Source organism: Penicillium oxalicum, chromosome IV, assembly GCF_001723175.1.
Source record: "Penicillium oxalicum strain HP7-1 chromosome IV, whole genome shotgun sequence".
NCBI lineage: Eukaryota > Fungi > Ascomycota > Eurotiomycetes > Eurotiales > Aspergillaceae > Penicillium > Penicillium oxalicum.
This window is the reverse complement of record NC_064653.1, coordinates 2626887-2646601: the sequence shown is the minus strand read 5'-3', so window position 1 is coordinate 2646601 and position 19715 is coordinate 2626887. Positions and strand designations below refer to the sequence as shown.

At 49.5% G+C, this 19715-nt stretch overlaps 9 protein-coding genes across 9 annotated transcripts; 6 read left to right on the top strand and 3 right to left on the bottom strand.

Moving 5' to 3' along the window:
• Positions 1-3217: 3217 nt before the first annotated feature.
• POX_d05698 (uncharacterized protein) lies at positions 3218-3448 on the top strand (the record flags this gene model as incomplete). Its single annotated transcript, XM_050114538.1, has 1 exon — positions 3218-3448. One exon carries the CDS (start codon positions 3218-3220, stop codon positions 3446-3448), a length of 231 nt encoding a protein of 76 aa, XP_049969489.1.
• Positions 3449-4213: 765 nt separating this feature from the next.
• POX_d05697 (9,11-endoperoxide prostaglandin H2 reductase) lies at positions 4214-5180 on the top strand (the record flags this gene model as incomplete). The annotated part of the gene is made up of 2 exons (XM_050114537.1): positions 4214-4458; positions 4685-5180. The coding sequence occupies 2 exons, from the start codon at positions 4214-4216 to the stop codon at positions 5178-5180; spliced, it is 741 nt and encodes a 246-aa protein (XP_049969488.1).
• A 450-nt stretch (positions 5181-5630) lies between these two features.
• POX_d05696 (uncharacterized protein) lies at positions 5631-6719 on the bottom strand (the record flags this gene model as incomplete). The annotated part of the gene is made up of 1 exon (XM_050114536.1): positions 5631-6719. The coding sequence occupies one exon, from the start codon at positions 6717-6719 to the stop codon at positions 5631-5633; it is 1089 nt and encodes a 362-aa protein (XP_049969487.1).
• Positions 6720-10936: 4217 nt separating this feature from the next.
• On the bottom strand, positions 10937-11425 carry POX_d05695 (uncharacterized protein; the record flags this gene model as incomplete). Its single annotated transcript, XM_050114535.1, has 1 exon — positions 10937-11425. The coding sequence occupies one exon, from the start codon at positions 11423-11425 to the stop codon at positions 10937-10939; it is 489 nt and encodes a 162-aa protein (XP_049969486.1).
• A 73-nt stretch (positions 11426-11498) lies between these two features.
• POX_d05694 (uncharacterized protein) lies at positions 11499-12056 on the top strand (the record flags this gene model as incomplete). The annotated part of the gene is made up of 1 exon (XM_050114534.1): positions 11499-12056. One exon carries the CDS (start codon positions 11499-11501, stop codon positions 12054-12056), a length of 558 nt encoding a protein of 185 aa, XP_049969485.1.
• Positions 12057-12534: 478 nt separating this feature from the next.
• POX_d05693 (uncharacterized protein) lies at positions 12535-13503 on the top strand (the record flags this gene model as incomplete). The annotated part of the gene is made up of 1 exon (XM_050114533.1): positions 12535-13503. One exon carries the CDS (start codon positions 12535-12537, stop codon positions 13501-13503), a length of 969 nt encoding a protein of 322 aa, XP_049969484.1.
• Positions 13504-14187: 684 nt separating this feature from the next.
• On the top strand, positions 14188-15619 carry POX_d05692 (uncharacterized protein; the record flags this gene model as incomplete). Its single annotated transcript, XM_050114532.1, has 2 exons — positions 14188-14240; positions 14314-15619. The coding sequence occupies 2 exons, from the start codon at positions 14188-14190 to the stop codon at positions 15617-15619; spliced, it is 1359 nt and encodes a 452-aa protein (XP_049969483.1).
• A 1370-nt stretch (positions 15620-16989) lies between these two features.
• POX_d05691 (uncharacterized protein) lies at positions 16990-17601 on the top strand (the record flags this gene model as incomplete). The annotated part of the gene is made up of 1 exon (XM_050114531.1): positions 16990-17601. One exon carries the CDS (start codon positions 16990-16992, stop codon positions 17599-17601), a length of 612 nt encoding a protein of 203 aa, XP_049969482.1.
• A 1086-nt stretch (positions 17602-18687) lies between these two features.
• POX_d05690 (uncharacterized protein) lies at positions 18688-19287 on the bottom strand (the record flags this gene model as incomplete). Its single annotated transcript, XM_050114530.1, has 2 exons — positions 18688-18873; positions 19234-19287. 2 exons carry the CDS (start codon positions 19285-19287, stop codon positions 18688-18690), a joined length of 240 nt encoding a protein of 79 aa, XP_049969481.1.
• Positions 19288-19715: the final 428 nt, after the last annotated feature.

The window sequence follows — 19715 nt, the reverse complement described above, 5'->3', positions numbered from 1 at the left end:
CTATTTAATCGTTTCACGGTTATATCGGTTGTCTTTTTAATATTTTAGATCTTTATATCATAGAGCCTTTCTTACACAATCTGCTTAGTAGAAGGGTTTCTTTTAATTAAGGTCGTAGCGAGGTAGGGTTCGAGGCGATTAGCAAAGTCGAATTCTACTACAGCGAGGGCGTAGTACTTATCTTCTTCTTTATTAATTTATATTGCTATATTTGCGCCCGCATTGTCTTCTTCTTCAAGGTTCCTTTTAGATTAGGATTAGGATCCCTTTAAGGTAATCGAATTCTTGTTCCTATTATTCTTTCTAACAGAAATTAGCTTTGGCTAATTTTGATCCTAGCTACTAGTTTTCTTGATCCTATTATTATATATTGTAGTCTAACTATTTAGTGCTATTCTATTTAGATTATCTATATTCCTCTACGGGGCATTCACCTAAATACCTTTAATAGGTTTCTACTTTGCGGTTCGTGAGGTAATAACTAAATATACGTATTCCTTGGTAGTATAGCCCTTCCTTCTATAAAAGAAACAGTTACCGTTCGGAGTGATCTAATTTAGGCCCTTAATCTATTCTTTTGCCTATTCCTATAGCGATTTACCTTTCAGGGGCATATATTTGAATAGTAGGTATTTATACTTAATTAATAAGGATAAGGATAAGGATAATAGTAAGGATAATAGTAAGATCGGTAGGGAGCGTAGGGGCTTAGTAACTATAAGGGTTAAGAATTAGTAACTAGTAATTTCAAGCTTATGAATTACCTTAGTGAAGGTTCGGAAAAGGTCTAGGGCGGTGATCTTTACGATATTTTCGTATCTATTTAAATAGTCTACTAGTCTAGTAGCTACAAAGATTAGGATATTACTTTACAATTTATCAAGAAGTAGGGAAACGATTATACCTAGGGTAAGTTAGACTTCTTCCGTTACTTTAGTATAGGTACTACGAAATTCATACACAAAATCGATTACCGATAGGTAGTTAGCTCGGTAGGTTCGTAGAACCCTAGTTACCTTCTTTTTGCTAGGAATAAAGCCGGTAGTATAGAGGGCCTTTTTTAAGCTAATAATATATTTATTAGCGAATTCGTATCGGAATCTTATAGCTTTAACTATCGCATCGATATCCTTCGAGATAGATTATTAGAGCTATATCTGTATAGTATAGGATGTTCGACCTAAGTTTCTGCTTCGTCAGATATCACTTTAGGCCTATTATATTTTGGGTTAACAAGGCGATAGAGTCCTTTCTTTTTAAGGATTTAGTATACATCTCTAAACTAGTCCTCGAAGTCTTCTGTTCTTTCTAACAATTTAAGTAGGTTGAGGGTGAATTCTTTGGGGCGCTAGTAAGTTAGTTTACTGGCTAGCCTCGGGATTTCAGGGTAAAGAAGTTACTATAGTCTTCGCGAGATACGGGAAATTCCTTAATACCGGCCGCTTAGCCGAGGTCTTCTTCAGCTATGGTTGGTATTCAGGAATATAATAGAGATTTAGGTAAATTTGATAATTTAGGTAGTTTGGAGATAAAATTTGGTAAGAGGGAAGGTTTGTGGGGATGGTGTGGTGTTGTTGTGTTATAGTAGGGTTTGAAGTAAGAGATATTGATGTTGTGGTGGTCCTAACAAACATCAACAGACGCGTCTTTCTTTTGAAGATATTAGATTTAGCTTCCACAGCCTAGTTGAAGTTTGTTATATTTAATAAGTTTTTGGCTTCCATAGCCTGGTTGGATTTGTTGATTTGTATTAGATTTGGTAATTTGAATTTAGTGATTTAGTGATTTTGGTGATTATAGCTTCCACAGCCGAATTTGATGAATTTGGTGATTAAAAATTTGAGAACTTATGGTTTTCACAAATTCAGGCCTCACTATTACGATCGGGCTCATAACCTGATAGACCTACAGGTCTACAAGGCAAGGAAGCAATCTGGAGGCGAGACCACTAGGATTGGGAAGTCTAGGGAGAAGGAAGAAGAGAGAGAGAGGGAAAACCCACGATAGGGAAAAACCCTCAAGACACATGACCGCTGCTGGGCCTAGCAAACATCTGGAGAGGGCAAACTCTCTCAACAAGGGTAGAAAGAGTCACTGTGTTTCGTATTAGGTTAAAATACACGTATTCAATAAATACTAAGGTACCACATTCAATATAGAATACTATAGCCGTGTCAAGTTGTGGCTATATAGGTGTGGTCCCAGAGCGCATTTTAGAAGACATGCGGGACCAAACCGTCTATAAATACCGTTGCAGGACAAACCATCCTAACAGATGGTTTAGCTTAGACCTTTTGGCCTAATGGATTAACCAGTGACGACGGCATGGTAGGATTTCACGATCCATCTAGAGTACGGCAGATAGTTAACGCAACGGTATCCTGGATCGGGCAGCTTAGGCCACCCTCACTTAGTTCATAACGAGTTGATGGGCCTAAGATCTATAGAGGGGTCTGGAGTGGTTGCTAACGTGTCTTGATCCTAGGATCAAAAATAAGCGAGAAAATAAACAAAAGCGCACGAGGGCAAATTCTCGTGATCTTACTGAAAGCGCACTAAAGAAAGTCTGTAAAGTAAGGCTCGCAAAGCTCCGTATAGGCCGTAAGAGATGAAGGGATGTGAGCATCTCGATAAGTTTAGGGGAGCAAATTGACTAATACGGGACTTGTTAAGCTAGGTTGCGGTTATTAGAGCAGTGTGTGGGGGAGGAAGAGGGGGAAGAAGTCGAGCTACGTTATGTCCGATCTTGGTCCCAGGAACACGAAGAGGCAACAGCGCGGCTACAGTCGGATGATGAGAACTGGTAAATGTGAGCAAGCGCGCAAGGCAACCAGGTTGCTCAGGAGTGCTCAGCGAGTAGCTTAGGGCGGCGAGACGACTAACCCCTTCTGTGCTCAGGGAGCCGATCGCTTCCCGAGGCGGTAGTCTTACCGTCACCTACATTACACACTAACACCACCGACTGCTACATGAAGTTTCTTCGACTGACCTGAAACATCCATTAGCTCTGGACAGGAATCTGAAAGTACAAGGAGGGCCGAATCTTGAGCCACGTTTGCCCAGTTTGCTGAGATTTACGCCAAAGTAGGTCAATAGAGAAATAAGAAAGAAGCGCTATACTGAACAAAGACCTCTCTCTCTCTCTCTCTCTCTCTCTCTCTCTCTCTCTCTCTCTCTCTCTCTCTCTCTTCTCTACGGCTAATAATGTTGCAGCAGGATGCTTCAATATTTTCAACCCATTACCTCTAATATCAGTACGGCCGACATTGACCATCTCTTGGCTGCTTATCCGTCCAAGAGTGCAAAGCACATTCAATGCGCTGGCTTGCCGTTTAGTATGTGTCAGACTCAAAGACCTATTCAGAGGAATTGGACAAAGATCAGGTATCGCCAAAAGAAAGAGCTACAGAGTCCAGTCCCGCTTCTGCAACTAGCGACTGAAGTATAGATAATGATCTTACATCAATGGGATTCCCATCAGCCTTCCAAATGAAACTTGTGGGGAACCCCCTGTTGGGATCTCACTATCGGGACGCGCCAAACAAACAGTGTGGGCAGATATCATGCAAGAACCCTTTCTTATAGATTCTCTTGTACACATCAATATGTGTGGGCGGAAGACGGCATGGAATAAAGATATTACCTTGCTGTGATAATGCACTCCTTTGATCATTGTCTACTCTCAGCGCGGGCGTCAATATGCATCCATAGAATACACATGTATCCAGCTCTGATAAAACACTCCACCCAAGGTGTCAGCAAAGCCGGACTTCCAGTTCTGAGCAGATACAAAAACCTCATCTTTCTCTCAATTGAGGCTAGAAGTATCTAAAATCTAGTCTCATCAATTCCAGAGATCCCAGTTCCTGATCAATCCCCTATCTCATACGAAAAACCATCCCATCATGTCTTATGTAAATACCAAGTATGTATCACAACATCCAACCCTAAAACCTCCCCCACCACCTATCCAGATTCAAAATCTACTTCCTTCCCACCACCATCCATGTATCTCCTTGAAAAAGAAAACCCAATATCTAACATAACCCACCACCTCCCCTCCCTTCCCTCCCCCATCTAGAAAAACCTTCCTCCTCAACACAGGCGACCGCATCCCCGCCATCGGTCTCGGAACCTGGCAATCACATCCCTTCCAAGTCCGTCACCCGTAAAACACGCCCTACTTCTGGGATACCGCCACATCGACACGGCCATGGCCTACGGCAACGAAGCCGGTGTTGGAGCGGGTATTCGCGACTCGGGCGTGCCCCGGGAAGATATCTGGATCACCACCAAATTGCGGAATAATTGGCATAATCGGGCTGAGCAAGGGTTGGATGCGTCGCTGGCGGCCTTGGGGGTCGAGTATGTGGATTTATATCTGATGCATTGGCCGGTGGCGAGGGATCCGACGAATCCGGCTCGGTTGTTGGATGGGTGGGATTTTGTGAGGACGTGGTGAGTGTTGGTTTTGCTTTATTTTTTGTTTTGGGTGTTTTCGTGGTCAGGAGATGAAGGGAGGGAGGGAGAAGTTGAAGGGGGGGGGGGTAAGGTTGGATGCTCATCGGTTTAGTTTTTTTTTTTCGTTTCAATCTGCATGGAAAATTTTGGGGAAAAAAAGAGGATGATTGGATATCGACTATTTCTAACTCTTTCCCCTGGATCAATGTCCGATTTTTTCCAGGCACGAAATGCAAAAACTCCTGGCCACCAACAAAGTCCGCAATATCGGCGTGTCTAACTTTGGTATTACGAATCTCGAAATTCTGCTTCACAGTCCATCCACCACCGTGGTGCCAGCCGTGAATCAAATCGAATTGCATCCGTACAATCCCTCCCCTAAACTGGTCGCCTACAACACGTCCAAGGGAATTCACACCACGGGCTATTCATGCCTGGGCTCTGGTCGCTCGACAATCTACGCGGATCCCGTCCTGATCAAGCTCGCGGCGGCAAAGGGAAAGACTCCCCAGCAGGTCTTGCTGATGTGGGGCATCCAGAAAGGGTGGAGTGTGATTCCTAAATCGGTGAATGAGAAGCGGCTGGAGTGGAATTTGGACTTGAATGGGTGGTGCTTGGAGACAGGGGAGATGAAAGAGTTGGATGGGGTGACGGGTCGGGTGAAGATCTTGGGGGATGGATGGTTGCCCGTCAAGGTGTTTTTCGGAGATGATGAGTGAGACTGAAGACGGAGAATTTGGCACCACAGGAGGGATGCTTCGCTCGCTGCTTCAAAAAAAAAGAAATGGTGGGAGAGGATTTGTCGGTCAGGTCGGGTCGAATTGCATCGATATCAGATTGTCTCATCTGCTGAATAGCGCGACAAGGGAAATCCGTATTGGCATCGCAGAATTCAAGTGTTTTGTTCAAACAAAAAATGGCTTTCTCTAGAGGAATCGAGACCATCCCTTTGCTCCCATCGATCTGGGACCATGCTGAGCGACTTTCAATTCAATGCCGAGGGCGCAAAAAAGTATTGTGATATACTCTTGCTGTAATCGTTTGGGTCGTGACCGTGTAGGTGCATGCCCATCACCTCCCAACACCGACCCACCTCGACTCGATCATGACCACAGAGACAAAAAAATAAAAATAAACAAAAGCTCTCCAACAATTCCTGGCCTTTTCCGTCATCTCCCTCCAGCACGATAATGTCCTCTTGGCCGACTGCATCGAGGCGGCGTCGAAGGCAACCAGCACCGCTTGATACAGGGCCGGATCATAATGCGCGGATAAAACTTAGGTGCCCGTGCCAGCTTCTCTCTCACCCAGGGATGTTTGTCGTCGTATGAAAAGTGCAGCGTATCCGAAAGATGAAACCACATGCTGTATCTGGTGTATGTTTCCGGTGCCATCGGGTTGAACGTTCTCCCATCGACATCGGGAGATCGGGGGCCGACCCAGATTCGCTCGGGGTGCACGACCCCCGCGAAACAGGTCTCTTTGGCCTGGAGCCACTCCTGGTAGATCCAGCGCATCATGGTTTCGCGCGTCCAGTTGTGAATCATGTATTGGAAGGTGGAAGTGCGGACATGATTGAAAAATTCCAGCGTCTCGGGCAACTGTTGACTCGATGTCAAGGCCAGATTGTGAAATTTCTTCAATCGCACCGCATCTGCGGGATCGACCAGTTGGATGTACTCTTCTCCCAGCCGTCCAAATAGTCCCGAGACGAGCATTTCCTTGCGCGTCAGATGAATCATCACGGGATTCTCCAGACACACGTAACAATGCTGCAATTGAGCAAGAGTGCGCCAATCCGTGTTGGGACTTGGTGCGCGCAAGGCGTTTTTCAATCGCGCCTCGGCGATCAAGGTCCCCTGGTAACGAGGCGCATAGTGAAAGAGATAGGTGTCCGGGTTCGCGTGCGCCCAAAACATGACATTCTCCAGTCCCGGACACCAGTACTGGGCCACTATATCGGTCGTGGCATCCGACCAGACACTGTCGATGTAGTCGGGGACATTGGCATCGTCTCCGTAGAAGAGGACTCGGCCCGTTTCGTGGGCGACAGCGCGGGATTCCCGACAGACTCGGGTGATGATCGGCGGGCGCCAGCTTTGACGAGATGACCAGCGAGTGCCGCGACAGCGGGACTGTTCAAACACAAGAGACGGCAGCATCGTATCGAAGACTCGCGATTTTGGAAGACATTCCTTCCAGACCATGCGACGAAGTTCCGCAGGTAGTTTTGCGAACAGGTGGAATTCGTCGGCCATTGCGACACGGACGGTCGGGCCTCAAGATCACTGCGATTCAACGCCCGCCAGCGTTGATGATAGAAGAAACCAATTGCTCTTGTTCAACGAGTCGCGCGTGCGCGCACGCTCTCTCTCTGTCTCTGTCTGTCTGTCTTTCCCTCTTTCTCTCTCTCTTTCTCTCCATGACCTCTGCTGTGGCCTGGGCGCATACTATTTATTGTATATCATCATCTCACACGGAGCAAGTGAGCGCGTAGACAGAGAGACACACACATTCACCGAAAAAGAGGATCCTGGCTCTGGAACATAAACTGCCTCCAAAGCAGACCTTTGCCACCCTGCACTCGTGACCTTGATGATTGCATCTAGCCTCCCAATGTCGGGCGCACTTCCTTGGAAATTAGCCTGGTTTTGGCGATGGGCACATCCACACTCACGATGTTGAGCGCAACAGCATCATCTCGAGCGGGCTGCTAGAGAGTCCAGGGTGGCGAATAAAAAAAATAGGTTGACCTCATCCTGGGGCCAGCTGCCCAAGAGACCGTCTCGACTCTTGTTTTGTGTTTGATTCTGCGGCGGGCGAGACTCGGGGGTGGACTCTCATCGAGGCCTCGAGGGTCGCAGAAGCCGAGGGGCTCGCAGCGCGGAAGTGAGCGCCGACCACAAACCGAAGCAGAAATGGAGGCAGGGAGATCCCTTTTCGTTCGTTTTATTTTTGGGAGAAGACAAGGGGGGCGGCTCATGTGGATCAGAATGATAAATGGGCCATTATCCATTGATCATTCCAAATTCATGCGCGGTCAGATCAACAGTAATTGGGAGGTGCTTCCATCACCAACTCATGAGAGGATGTCCTCTTGGTCTGGCCAGGTGTGGTACCATCACTTCCCTCAACATTGGGGTTTGATTGTTCCAGGACGAATCGACGGAGACATTAGAGATCGATTTTTTTTTAAAAAAAAAAACATTCAATACCTCACGGTCCGACTCGACATGGCCGAGAGTTCCATCATGTGAATGTGATAGGAGGACATATCTACATGTAGACTGTCAATGATCTGCAACTGTCATGATCTTCAAACGTGCGCGGAAACTTGTTGAGATCAATGAAGTTCAATGGCTGCCTTGGCTGTCATGTCCTCCATGAACCAATCATGTCCGACCCGTACAGTTTTGACTAATGAGTATGACTTGCACGTCCACAGGAACCCTGACCTCTGGATCAGGTTCAAAAAAAGCCTCTGGGCCCATTTGCAAGATTAATGAGACCGTCCAGTTCTCACCTCGGAACATTCTGGCAGCGCTGGAAATGAACCTCGCCGGAGACTAGGCAGATATTCCTCTCCACAACGATCTGGACCGTTCAGCTTCACGTGAGGTCTCGAGTGGTACAAAAGAGGCGCAGTTATTCCGCACTTGATCCAGGTGGCAGTAGTGTCTTTCAGACATGCATACATTATTGAGTACATACAAGTGATTTGCAGAGTACCCTTCTCTCAAAGTAGATCCTCAACAATCAACCCGAGCACATGGGAACCTGGATTTCGACCCCCGACCGTACAGTCGCGGCCCGTTTCTACGGAGGCTTGGCACCCGTTACCGCAAAGGGGATGAACACCGTGAGGCTTAGCTTTGTGGGTGAGTTTTCTCGGTTCGTACAGCAGTCTGCAGTTTTAGGTTGGCCTCCGGCTCCGAGGGACTTTTGGACCTTTGTGTCTTTGTCAAAATTGCATTTTCCTATGCCAAGACTCCTCGAACGGCCAAAAAATTCTCAAGGCCTTGTCCCCGTTGGGGAGGCATTCTTTCAATAAGCAAAAGTATATATTATTAAAGGAAACCTAGACTCCTACTTGCACTAATGTCGGTAGTTGCGTGAGCCAGTGGGAAAAGTCAAAGCAAAACATGTCATAATGTAGAACCACCTATTCTCTGACCGTGAGCTCTGGCCAGAATCGATGATCAATAAGTCCAAAGAAACAATTGAGCACATACGCTACCACCATTTACCACGGCAGATTTAACAGTACCCAGGAGCTTATTTTAATAAATGCGCACCATCTTGAAAAATCATGGGTGAATTGCCCCGGCTTCCGTAATAGTTGAGGAGGGAAGGGGAAGTATGGAACTGAGCCTCCGATCGAGGCTTGTCCTCCGTCTCTCTCTCTCTCTCTCTCTCATATATGCTAAACCCAGTGAACCAGGTCCACTGGACCTGACTCCTGGAATCTTCATAGAGTGGTATGCTCACGTGTCTCTGAACAGAGGTGGTCCCGCGCAGCCACCCACCTTTTTCCCAAATCAGGGCAAGCAGCATATGATGTGCACCGATTCCACAGTGGATTTGCGTCCCCGGATGCGCTTGGACCCGGTCGCCCATCAATCCTGGCGAGAAAAATGTGCCGAGAATCGCAGCATGTTCCCACCTTTCCCCAAAGGCTTGATCCTTTCACGTGCTCGGCTGGTCGCTAGTCCTCGTGCAAGGTGCCGATGGCGAGGATGGGAATTTCAGTGAGAGGGCATCTGAATGGGATTGTCTGGTTTCATGAATCTTGTGGTCTGGGGACTTGAGCGAGAGGGGAGAGGATTGGCCGTAGACTATGGACTCGAAAAACTATAGGATATTGACTTGTTGGGCTATGAGAATGCTACGAGGTAGTTGTACTGTAGTCTGTCTAGCGCCGGGTCATGCTGTCTCTGCGTTTCGCGTTGTGAACGGATAGATATTTTGTTATTACTGCTGTACTAATTCATGTCCAGCGGGCCGAGCGCGTAGCGTTCGGCTTTAGGACCTAGGTCCCAGGGGAAGTTGGAATATACATGAAGGTCCGGATGGCTATTTCCAAATCCAGAAAGGAGAGACCGCCTCGATTGCTCTTGTGTTTCACGGACGCGCAATGATGCCCGTGTACTCTCGTCCCTTCTACGTACAATACTGGAGTGGTCGGGGGATCAGTGGTGACGACTGAGCAGGGAATCTGCCGGGAGGCTGGACGATCGGGAGAGAGGGGTAGAGACTAGGGACTCGAGACGGTGCAACCAAAGGGGGGAAAGAGAAAAACAAGAAATCAAGAAAACAGAAAAAAAGGGCGCAGAGCCAACAGCTTCAGTGCTGACTGCTGAGTGACCAAGTCCAAAGTCATGTCTACTGAGTTGGACCAGGTGTCTATCGAGCAAAGGTAGATGATCCGGTTCGTCACACCTCGATACATGTGTCTATGGGCCACAAGAAAAACAATCATGAGATGATGACGGACTGGAGTCAGCAACCCGCCAGAGAGGCAGATCAAAGAGGGGTCCGCCTGCCAGTGATTCTAGTGGTGACTGGACATTGGACCATCATCAACGATCGTCCACTTGAGAGCCATGCTTGTTCCCATTTCTTTTTTCTTTCTTTTCAATGCTTTTGGTTTGGTTTTTTGCATCCCCCACAGAGTTTTGGGGTCTTCCCAATGAGGCAGTCCCCCCTGGTCCCTTCACCAAGCCCAAGTTGGCAGCTGGTTAAACCTCCCAGCGGCGCTAAAAGGCTAATCGGTTTAGCGAAGGAGGCTAACATGGACAGCGGCCAACGGAGTCCAACTGAATCCGTAGAGAGTTCAAGGGCGTCCAACTCAGTCTCCTCCTTCGTCTCCCCTCCGCTTCGGCTAACAATGGTGGACGCGTTTTCTACGGATTCCCTGGACGCCTCGGACAGGGTCTGGCGGACAGAGGGGCACCGCGATGAATGCAGACCGCAGACTGCTGAAACGGAGAACTCGAGTCACGGGACAGGACCTGGATATGATTTCATTTTCCAGTTATGAGTCTCACATGATCGGTCGTCAGCTCTGTGAATTCAATGTGAGTCTGGACTCGCGCGGCTTTCTGGTCGACAGAGCTGGGGATCCATGGATGGAGGGGGAGGCAAAAAACAAACCAAAAAAAACCCACTACCCAGCCAGGGAGTTCTCGACGGGAGAGTACTCCGTACCACCATAATCACGTGCTCCGGCCGCAAGGATCATGCTCGGACCATTGCACGGCCATCATTTTCCCCATGAACCCACCGATGGTCTCCATCGGATCAACATCTCGATCCGCGTGGCCACTGGCCCAACGGGCAGTGACTGGACCCCTCGGCTGACAGGAGCAAGCGAGCGGGGTTGTACACTGTCTGCCACTCTCTGGTGAATCTGTGGATCAAGATGCATGGGTGTCCCCGAAAGCCAAAAGTGACAAGCGACGTGACGGCCCAGAGATTAGAAGCGGACGAGGAAAGGTGCGCTCGTCGGAGATTGGTCCGTGAGACCGCAACGACTATTTACTTCACGCGGATGAGGTAGATGAGGAAGATGAATACGAGGGCAGCCCGGGAGGCCTTGCAAAGCACTCGAACCGACGAGAGTCACGACCAAAGTCATTTCCACCAGAGTCCCAGCGCCCGCGGTTGGCGCAGGCGAGACGACGGCCGAGAGACTGCCGCCGAACAGTCCTACTTTACAGGCTCCGACAAGGATGACCCTTTGGGCCTCCTTGGCGGGTGCTCTTAGCAGGTCAGTGACGCAGTACTCACTACCACTTCGTACTCCGTAGGAGGAGGGTCCATCGCTCGAGGATGGGACTTGATGCAGTAAATTGGTCCTGTCCGGATGAACGATTGCAAGAAATGCTTTTGTATGTCCAGCACAGTTCTTGATTGCAGCCAATCTGACGTGGGACGAGAAGCCGGCACAAAAGAATCGGGTCATCATGTACTAAACATGGTCGTGGCTTTTCAGCCCATCCGCCATCCCGACTCTGAATGTCTAACACCCATCACCGATGGATGTTCTTGTTCTCATGCATTCTGTAGCAGAGTGGGGTTCCGCGCACCTTGTTCTCGTCTCTTTTCTTTTCTTTTTTTTTCTCGCAAATTCATTCCTCTCCGAGATGAACGAGAAGCTCACAGAGCTCTTCCCTCATCGTGCCTCGCTCTTTCTCTCTCTCTCTTCCTTTTCTGAAAGGGTTCTAGCAACTTCGCAACTTTACAAGTTGAGCAACGGTCGAACTCGGACCCTCCCCCAGCTGGGAGTTGTCCCACTAGGACTCTCTATTGTATCCAAGGAGGTATCCACCTTCGCGCCCTCCACCCATACTGGCTCCTGGATCAAGATCCACCACGGTGCTCCAGTCTCCAGATGCAAAAAGGTCCGAGGGGCTCCTCGCCTCAAAATGGCTTCAAAGCCGGTCGCTGGGACGAGCCGAGATCTCGCCACGCTGGGAATGGGCTGTGATCTATTCCAATTTCCACCTTTGGTTGGTTGGTCCCCGGACCTGTTTTTTTCTTCGCTGGCACAGAGCTGGGGTGCACATGGGTTATTTCTTTTTCCCCTTTTTTAGTTTTTCATGAATTCTATTCCTCTTGACTCTCATGTCGTCCACTAAGCGAATTCAAACTTTACCTTGGGCCCCCCCGGCTTTCCTTTCCCCACGCGGAGTTCGTGACATCGCAACCGTTTAGCGTCCTTTTCTGTCGCGCTGCCCACTCCGGTCGGTCCTGGGACTCGGTTTGCAATTTGCTTTTCTACCCAGTCCCTTCCCCCCGGATTTCCTAGGGACCCGCGTGGGATCTCTGCTTGTCCGTCTTACAGGGGGGCTATTGGAGCCGTCGTGATCTCACATCCTCTCGTGGTTCTTACGCTTTCACTTTCTTCCCTCTCCCCCTCCCTCCCTCTCTCTCTCTCAGACACACACACACCTCTCTCTCTTCCCACCTCCCTCTCTTTCGGTGTTCTGACGTCTTCGTCGCATCTCATGTGCGCTCTCGCACTGGTGGTCGGCGTCGATCGGATCCGACCGTCCTCGCTCGCTCGTCACCATGCCCGGCAGCGCTCCACCTCCCGATGAGTCGGGCGTCTATTCGGGGCAAAATCTGGTGCTGATCCTGAGCATCGTAACCTTACTGAGCCTGGCCATCTACAACTCGATCGAACTGGTGCTGCTCATCCTCTGCACCTTCCGTCACTATCGAGGCCTCTACTTCTGGAGCTTGCTGCTGAGCGGCTTGCTCGGCGTGGTGCCCCAAGCCGTCAGCTTCATCCTCAAGGACCTCAACCTCGCACCCTTAACGTTCTCTCTCAGCTTGTCAACCGTGGGATGGTATTTCATGGTCACGGGCCAAGCTGTCGTCCTCTACTCGCGCCTGGGTCTTCTCGTCAACGATCCCCGAGTCCTCCGCCGGGTGCTCATCATGATCATCACCAACGCAATCATCCTTCACGTCCCCACCACCATCCTCACCTATGGCTCCAATTTCTCCAAATCCAACACCGCCGTCTGGAGCAAAGCCTACGGGATCATGGAGCGCATCGAACTCGTCGGATTCTCCGTCCAGGAAATGATCATCTCCTACCTCTACGTGGTGCAAGTCATCCGCAACCTCCGTCTCGTCCCCCTCAATTCGCGCATCCACCGAGTCCACCGCAAAACCCTCCATTACGTCCTCGCCATCAATGTCTTCCTCATCCTCCTCGACGTCGTTCTTCTCATCATGGAATTCACCAATCGCTACACGATCCAGACCGCGCTCAAGTCCCTGGTGTACAGCATCAAGCTGAAACTCGAATTCGCCGTCCTGAATCGACTGATCTGCCTCGTTCGCCCGGATCAAATGGGATCGGACGATTACTGGCAACCCACCCCGAACCCGGGCCCGCGCACACCGAATACCCTCGGCCATGAGCTGACCGACTTTGGAGGATTCTCGCGGGTAGAATCGTGCGACACCGCGGCGCTACAAAGGCCCACGACACATGTTGTCAAGATCAAACAAGTGTTTAAATCATGATGCTACGAGGTTTATACGACTGACGTGCGACATAATGATACGACTTTAATGCCTTGCCATGTGGAGGAAAACCGCCTGTGGTCTGTACCATACGACATGTGATACCAATTTTCTTAGTCTTTGTTGAGATATACCCTTTTGTTTTCTTTTTTTATTTCTATCTTCTACTTGATTTGCCAATTGAGCAATGATTGATTGACCATCACCACACTATATGCACGTCATAGCCGCCTTGCGAGGTTCTGTGACCGTATACCGTAGACTCCAAGGGCGTAGCTCTGATGCGCTTGAAATCTTTCACCGCAATCGTAGCTAATCATCCACGTGTCGCATAGACATTTCTATATGCTGACGGCTAAAGGTGCAGCGCACCAGAAAGGCATCAAGGGGATGCCGGGTCTCTGTCAAGAGATCTCTGGTTCGGCGAACCGATGAGGTATCCAATGCGCGGAATTCTTCTACCCCGTACATTTCATACTGCCGATCCCAGGTGGGGTACCTCATCAGCCACACCACCAATTATGGTCCCATTAGCGCTTGCGGGGTCACATGCGTGGCAAACACCGCCACTGGGGTATCCTGCCTGAGGTATACATAAGACATGACATCTCCTCTTTCATCACTTCCATCATCTACCAACCCATACCATCTCTCGTGTGGATCTATCGCCCAAAAGGCATCAACATGGCGCCTGCGAATGGGCATCTGTTGCTCCCCAAGATATGGCGAGCAGCAAGGTCAGTACAGTCCTTCCATTTGACAGATTCCGAAGACCCGCATGAGTCATTTACTCACGCCATGTCGCCACAGGTTTGCCTATGAAAGGGCCTCCAAGGCTATCAGGGCCAGACTTCCAGAACAAACACAATACTCGTCCTTGAGATATCAGCCTGCCTATGCCCGCATCAATAGCCGGCAACCCATTAGCCGAGCTGCGGCTATTCGACAGGCCCGAAGCCGCTACTTCTCCACTCGAGCAGCCGGTGCCTTTGTCTCGGCCGTCCGATCGGGTCTCCAGGCCGAGGCCCACGCATACCGAAGCACTAGGGTTGCTTCGAACATCAGCAAGTTCACCAGTCGCGCTCCATTTGCGTCCACATTGCGTCCCAATTTGACTGGTGGCACGCTCGGTCGCACTGCAGGAGGCTACACACTGGGAGCTGGTCGATTCGGAGGAGCCCGCTACTTCTCCCATGGCCCGGCAGCGCCGGCTCAGGTGATTCAGAATGTATCTCAAGGCATTCGCGCCTTCGCCCTGTCGGGTCAAAAGGTCCGTTTCGACGGAATTGACCCTCGGACGGGCGAAAAGCGGTACAAGGCCATCAGCGTCCTGCAGGACCAGGCTGGTCGCAAGATGACCGCTGTCCCTCGCCAGGCATCTGGATCGAGCCTGGACTTCCAAGTGTCCCCAACTATGGCTGCCTTTGGCGCTTTCAACGCCTTGAGCAAGCAGGCGGGCGCCGAGGCCATTCAGACCTTGAACTCGGACGGTGTGATGGACATGCTCTCTGTTGATTTTGCTCGGGCGCTGAAGGAGTTTGCTGTGGTCTTGAATGATCTCAAGCGCCTGTCGGTACTGGGAGATTTGCCCATTTCTCTGCATGACCGGTCGACTATCCGTGTGAGGTTCCCTGGGTGCGATGCCGAGACCGTCGAGCATCTTTGTGACGAAGTCGGCGTTCAGCGGGGCCGGATCACGCAAGACGAAGACTTTGACATCCGCACGGGCGCTGATCTGGCACTCCTCTTCCCCTTTGCGCCCAGCGTTGCCGCCTCGTCTGAAGCAGGGTATCTCTTCGAGAACTCCTCCAATCCGAAGACCCACATTTCGAACGACATTGATTGGCACGGCATGATCACGCCAGAGGTCAGCAGTCCCTTTTCCGGGGATTCGGGCCTCGATTCTGGAAAGGCGATCAGTTTTGAAGACAAGGAACTTTTCGAAAGCAACCCTTGGACCTCACCACGTTCCGCCTACTCCAGCATCAACATCAGCGAGCTTGGTGATCAGCAGTTTTTCCAAGAAACCAGTGCCGACCAAGTGCAACCCACATTAGACCAAGATATTGAAGGAATTCACAGGTTCTTGGCTGAGTGTGATCGCGCCCGCCGCTGAGTCGTGTTGGTGCCTGGCTGACGTTTCTTTCTCTTCTTTCGGTGCGCTGATATCGGTGCCTGTCCGTTTGATTGTTATTTTTTCCTCCACATCTTCAAATCATGTATGGCCGGACCAGTTTGATCACTTGTGGATACCACTCCACTCCCTTTGGTATTTCCTTTTTCCGGCACAAGCCACTGCGAGACACGCGTTATTCTTACGCATACATATGAAAACTAAGATATCCGTGAATTCGATGAATTAATTGACAACAAGAGCGTCATTTCCTGAGTAAATAGCCTGTCTGCCACATTCCACTCACTTCCACAGCAAAATGGTTCCCTTCCAGCCCTTGGTCGGTGGACGGACCCTACACATGAAAGGGCACAACAAGTGAACCCTCAAAGAGCCCGAAATTGATCCTTTTCGTGGTACCAGAGGCGATGCGATCTGCCTCTCCCACGATATTCTATTCTGAATTGTCGGCGTTACCTGAATGTGGAAAGTCGATGGACAGCAGACCTTGCATATCCCCCAACGCGCGAGTTGGAGCGCGTGAGTTTTGGCAGACCTTTTAAGACACACCGTGATTGCCGGTTCCAGATCTCTAGGCTACCAGGTTCTCCTTCACCGATAGTTCGTTCAAAATTCTCGGCATGGAACCATCCTATCGTCTTTGAATTTTATTATCGATGAAGCACACTGATGAGATCATCTGCAAGGCATACACCACGGACCTCCCCGGATCTTCCACGCGTGGTCGCCATCGTCGATCGTTTCGTCGATCATACAGCCTGCATGCTGCAACCTGCAGCACCATGCGAGAATCCATGATCCATCTCCCTCCCATGCGAAGTGGACCGCTCTTGATTAAATTGGATCAACGGTGGGTGAAATCGACGCCAATGGAGACAATGTGCTTTTTTTTCTTTTGTGGAATCCAATCTCGTCAAGTTCCAATTTATGTATAACAGCCAAGATCCTAGTCGTTGCGCTGACCGATTCTATCTGTTTTCAAAAACACGGTCAATACCTCCGAGTGCTTGTCCAGAGCTCCCGGCTCCCTGCCACCTTTGACGATGTCCCTTGCGGCACGGCACACTCAACCTCGCAGGCTACAGGAACGCACGCACATTGACGTATTCTCGATGCTGAGAAGGCCCCTGAGCCACAGGGGGGCACAGTGCACGATCTGAGATGAATTGGACTCGGGCGTTACTGACGCATGGTGCCCATTCATGGCCATGCCTTGGAAAATCGGGACCATGCTCACCGAGCTTTGAGGTCAGTATGGGTATATAAACAAGGTGCAATAGGAGGTGATTCCAACACCAAGATCTAAGAACTCTGTCACCTCGAACATTCCAACCCTAACCCCCCCAATCACAATGCGTTCCGCCATGATCAGCAGCATCTTCTTTCTCGCACTCTTACCCATCGTGACCCTCGCCCTTCCCATCGATCCCAACGATCAAAGCGGCCAATGGGACCCCAGCGGCCAATACCGGAAGGGACATTATGATGCCCAGGGCAATTTTGTCCCGAATGAAAGCTACATTGTCCTGAACAATCCAAGCAACAACCAGGAGCTGGGATGGTATCAGAAGGGCCAGTACCCCGGCCATGAGAATTACAACAATGGCCAGTACAACAATGGACTGGGGTGGAACGATCACCGTGACGGAAACAAGAACGATCAGTTCAAGAACGGACAGAACCAAAAACAAGGTGCCAATGGGCTGAAGACGTGGCCGGCTGGTCAATCGGCTCAGACGCAATCTGGCTGGACGGATGCCAATGGTGTTTGGCATGCTCATCCGACTGCCACTCAGTCGGGGGATAGCTATGAGAGTGAAAACAAGAATCGGAACCAGGACCAGTACAACAATGCTCAGGATGGCTGTGTGAATGGCAAAGAGTGGAATGAGCGTACTGGGCAGCGGTGCAGCCAGTCTGCTATCCCGGTTCCTTCGGCTAGTGCTTGGGCCAAAGTGAACTAGGGTGGAATTCAAATGCCCGATGGGGACTTGGGCTTGGAGGGAATGGGTGGGAACTATCGGCTTGAGGGTTGTCTGTATGTTGGGTTGAATGAATGTTGCTGGGTGTTGGATTGGAAAGACATTGATGCACTGGGGTTGTCTCCCCTGCGACTAGATGGCTTCTTGATGATGACGATGGAAATGATCATGATTAATTGATGATTGATGATTGATGGGATGGGAGTGAGCGAGTAAATTGCTACTTGAATATCGAATGAATACGGTAGATTCATATGCACCGGATTGTGTGAAAATGAATATAAAGTGTACTCCTACCTACCATTCCGATGCGAGATCGCGCAAATATCTACATGAGGCCAGAGAAATTCCTTAAAATTTCTGTATATGCCAAAATCAGTTAACTCATGGATTATCTGGAGTGTTCAAATTCTCATTCTTGCAAGGTGTTGCGTCAACTCGGGTAGTGAAAGAGAATTTGATACTACATTAAGCCGAGGAAGCACCCAGTAGGTTATGAATACTTGAGGAGATTCTCTCCTCCAAGCCCGCTCCATCAGGTAACGAAATAAAACGAAAGACTAAATTGTATCCAAGCTGTGACTTTCACAAAAATAATCCAAGATTTTCTCTCTTATTTAGCTCAAAAGCACCACAGGCATTGCAGACAATATCTAGCTGGACAAAAGTGAAAAGTGCCCCCGCCAAGCCCCAGATCACCTACCCTCTCGTCACTTGTCTTGATGCCAGAAACTAGCAGCTAGCACACCCATCCTTTTGATCAAACCTCTGCAAAACAGATAGTGCAAAAGCTCTATCTCTCGACTAAGAACCCAGACGCAACTGACCGACGCTGTTCATTAGAACATCCACCACCCCAATCAATCTCTATAGCCAACCATCACAGCCGAAGTTCACACACCCATTGCACAACATGCCAGAGCGGAAAATCGTCTGAAAAGTAAACACGGCCCGGGCCCAATACGCAAGTGTTATTTCCTCTAGACCAAAGAAAAAAAAAACCCAATCATCAGTTTTTTCAATCGCACTAATATAGCTCTCGAATCCACAAAGTGGAAGGTGGGTCCCCTATTCGAGAAACACACCAGCCAGAAGCTCCTGATGCCGACTCCGAAGCTCCTGTAATTGACTTTGTAGATCTTGTAACTGGGACCGGAATACCTGCAGCTGGTTCCAGAGCTGCTTCAACGTCAGGCCGTGGGGGTCTGCGACGGAACTGGATGAGGGTTGCCATGTGGCTAGGGTGATGATTATCTGTAAGATAGGAGTGGGTTGAGTTAGTTACTGGGATCATCTTGGATGGAGTTTTATGGAAATTGAAAGCATTCAGATCTTGCTGGGTTGGGGTAAGGCACTGCTGAGGAAGTCAATGATGGGCTATATTATAATTAACCAGACTGGAGTGACGGCAGGAACTCTCCATCATCTCCCGCACGGATGAGGCGTGATACAGGTTCAAAGATATTTGAATCATCTCCCCAAGCAGAGAGTTGGCTCCTTTGCCTCGGGGGCCATGGATGGGAACTGAAAGTTCACCCAGGCTTAAGGGCTGTTGTCCGTCGACGCGACGTGCTGTGTGTACCTCAATAGAACCTGGAAAGAGACAGGACTTACCAAAAGTATGCAAATGGTGAGCACAATGCCCTTATAGCGAGAAAGTTCTGTCATTGAGATGGGTCTTCTGCGGAAGGTTCCCCAAAGGAGAAGAGTTGCAGGTTGTAGGCTGGAGAAGTGGCAGGATCTAAAGTCTAGCTTGAAGCTGGAGAGAGAGACGTCAATGAAAGGGCGTGGTAGTATCCAGTTTATTGGGTATCGGGGTTGACCAGTGGGCCAGTACTCTTTTTCTAGTCCGCGTGTGAATGTAAGATGTTGAGAGATTGTATATATTTACGGGATGAATGTGGAGACACTGTCATGGTATAGACTGAACTATTGGAGTGAGCAGTCTAAAAGCATAACAAATAAAGCTCAGAGAGAAAAGCCACTTCTTCAAGTAATGTTTGGGGGGAAACGCGATTCAGAGGTAAGAGAGCATGTGTTGACGCAGGTAATCATTGTTAGCCATGGACTTGGAGGCATCGCAGAGTCGTGGCTCG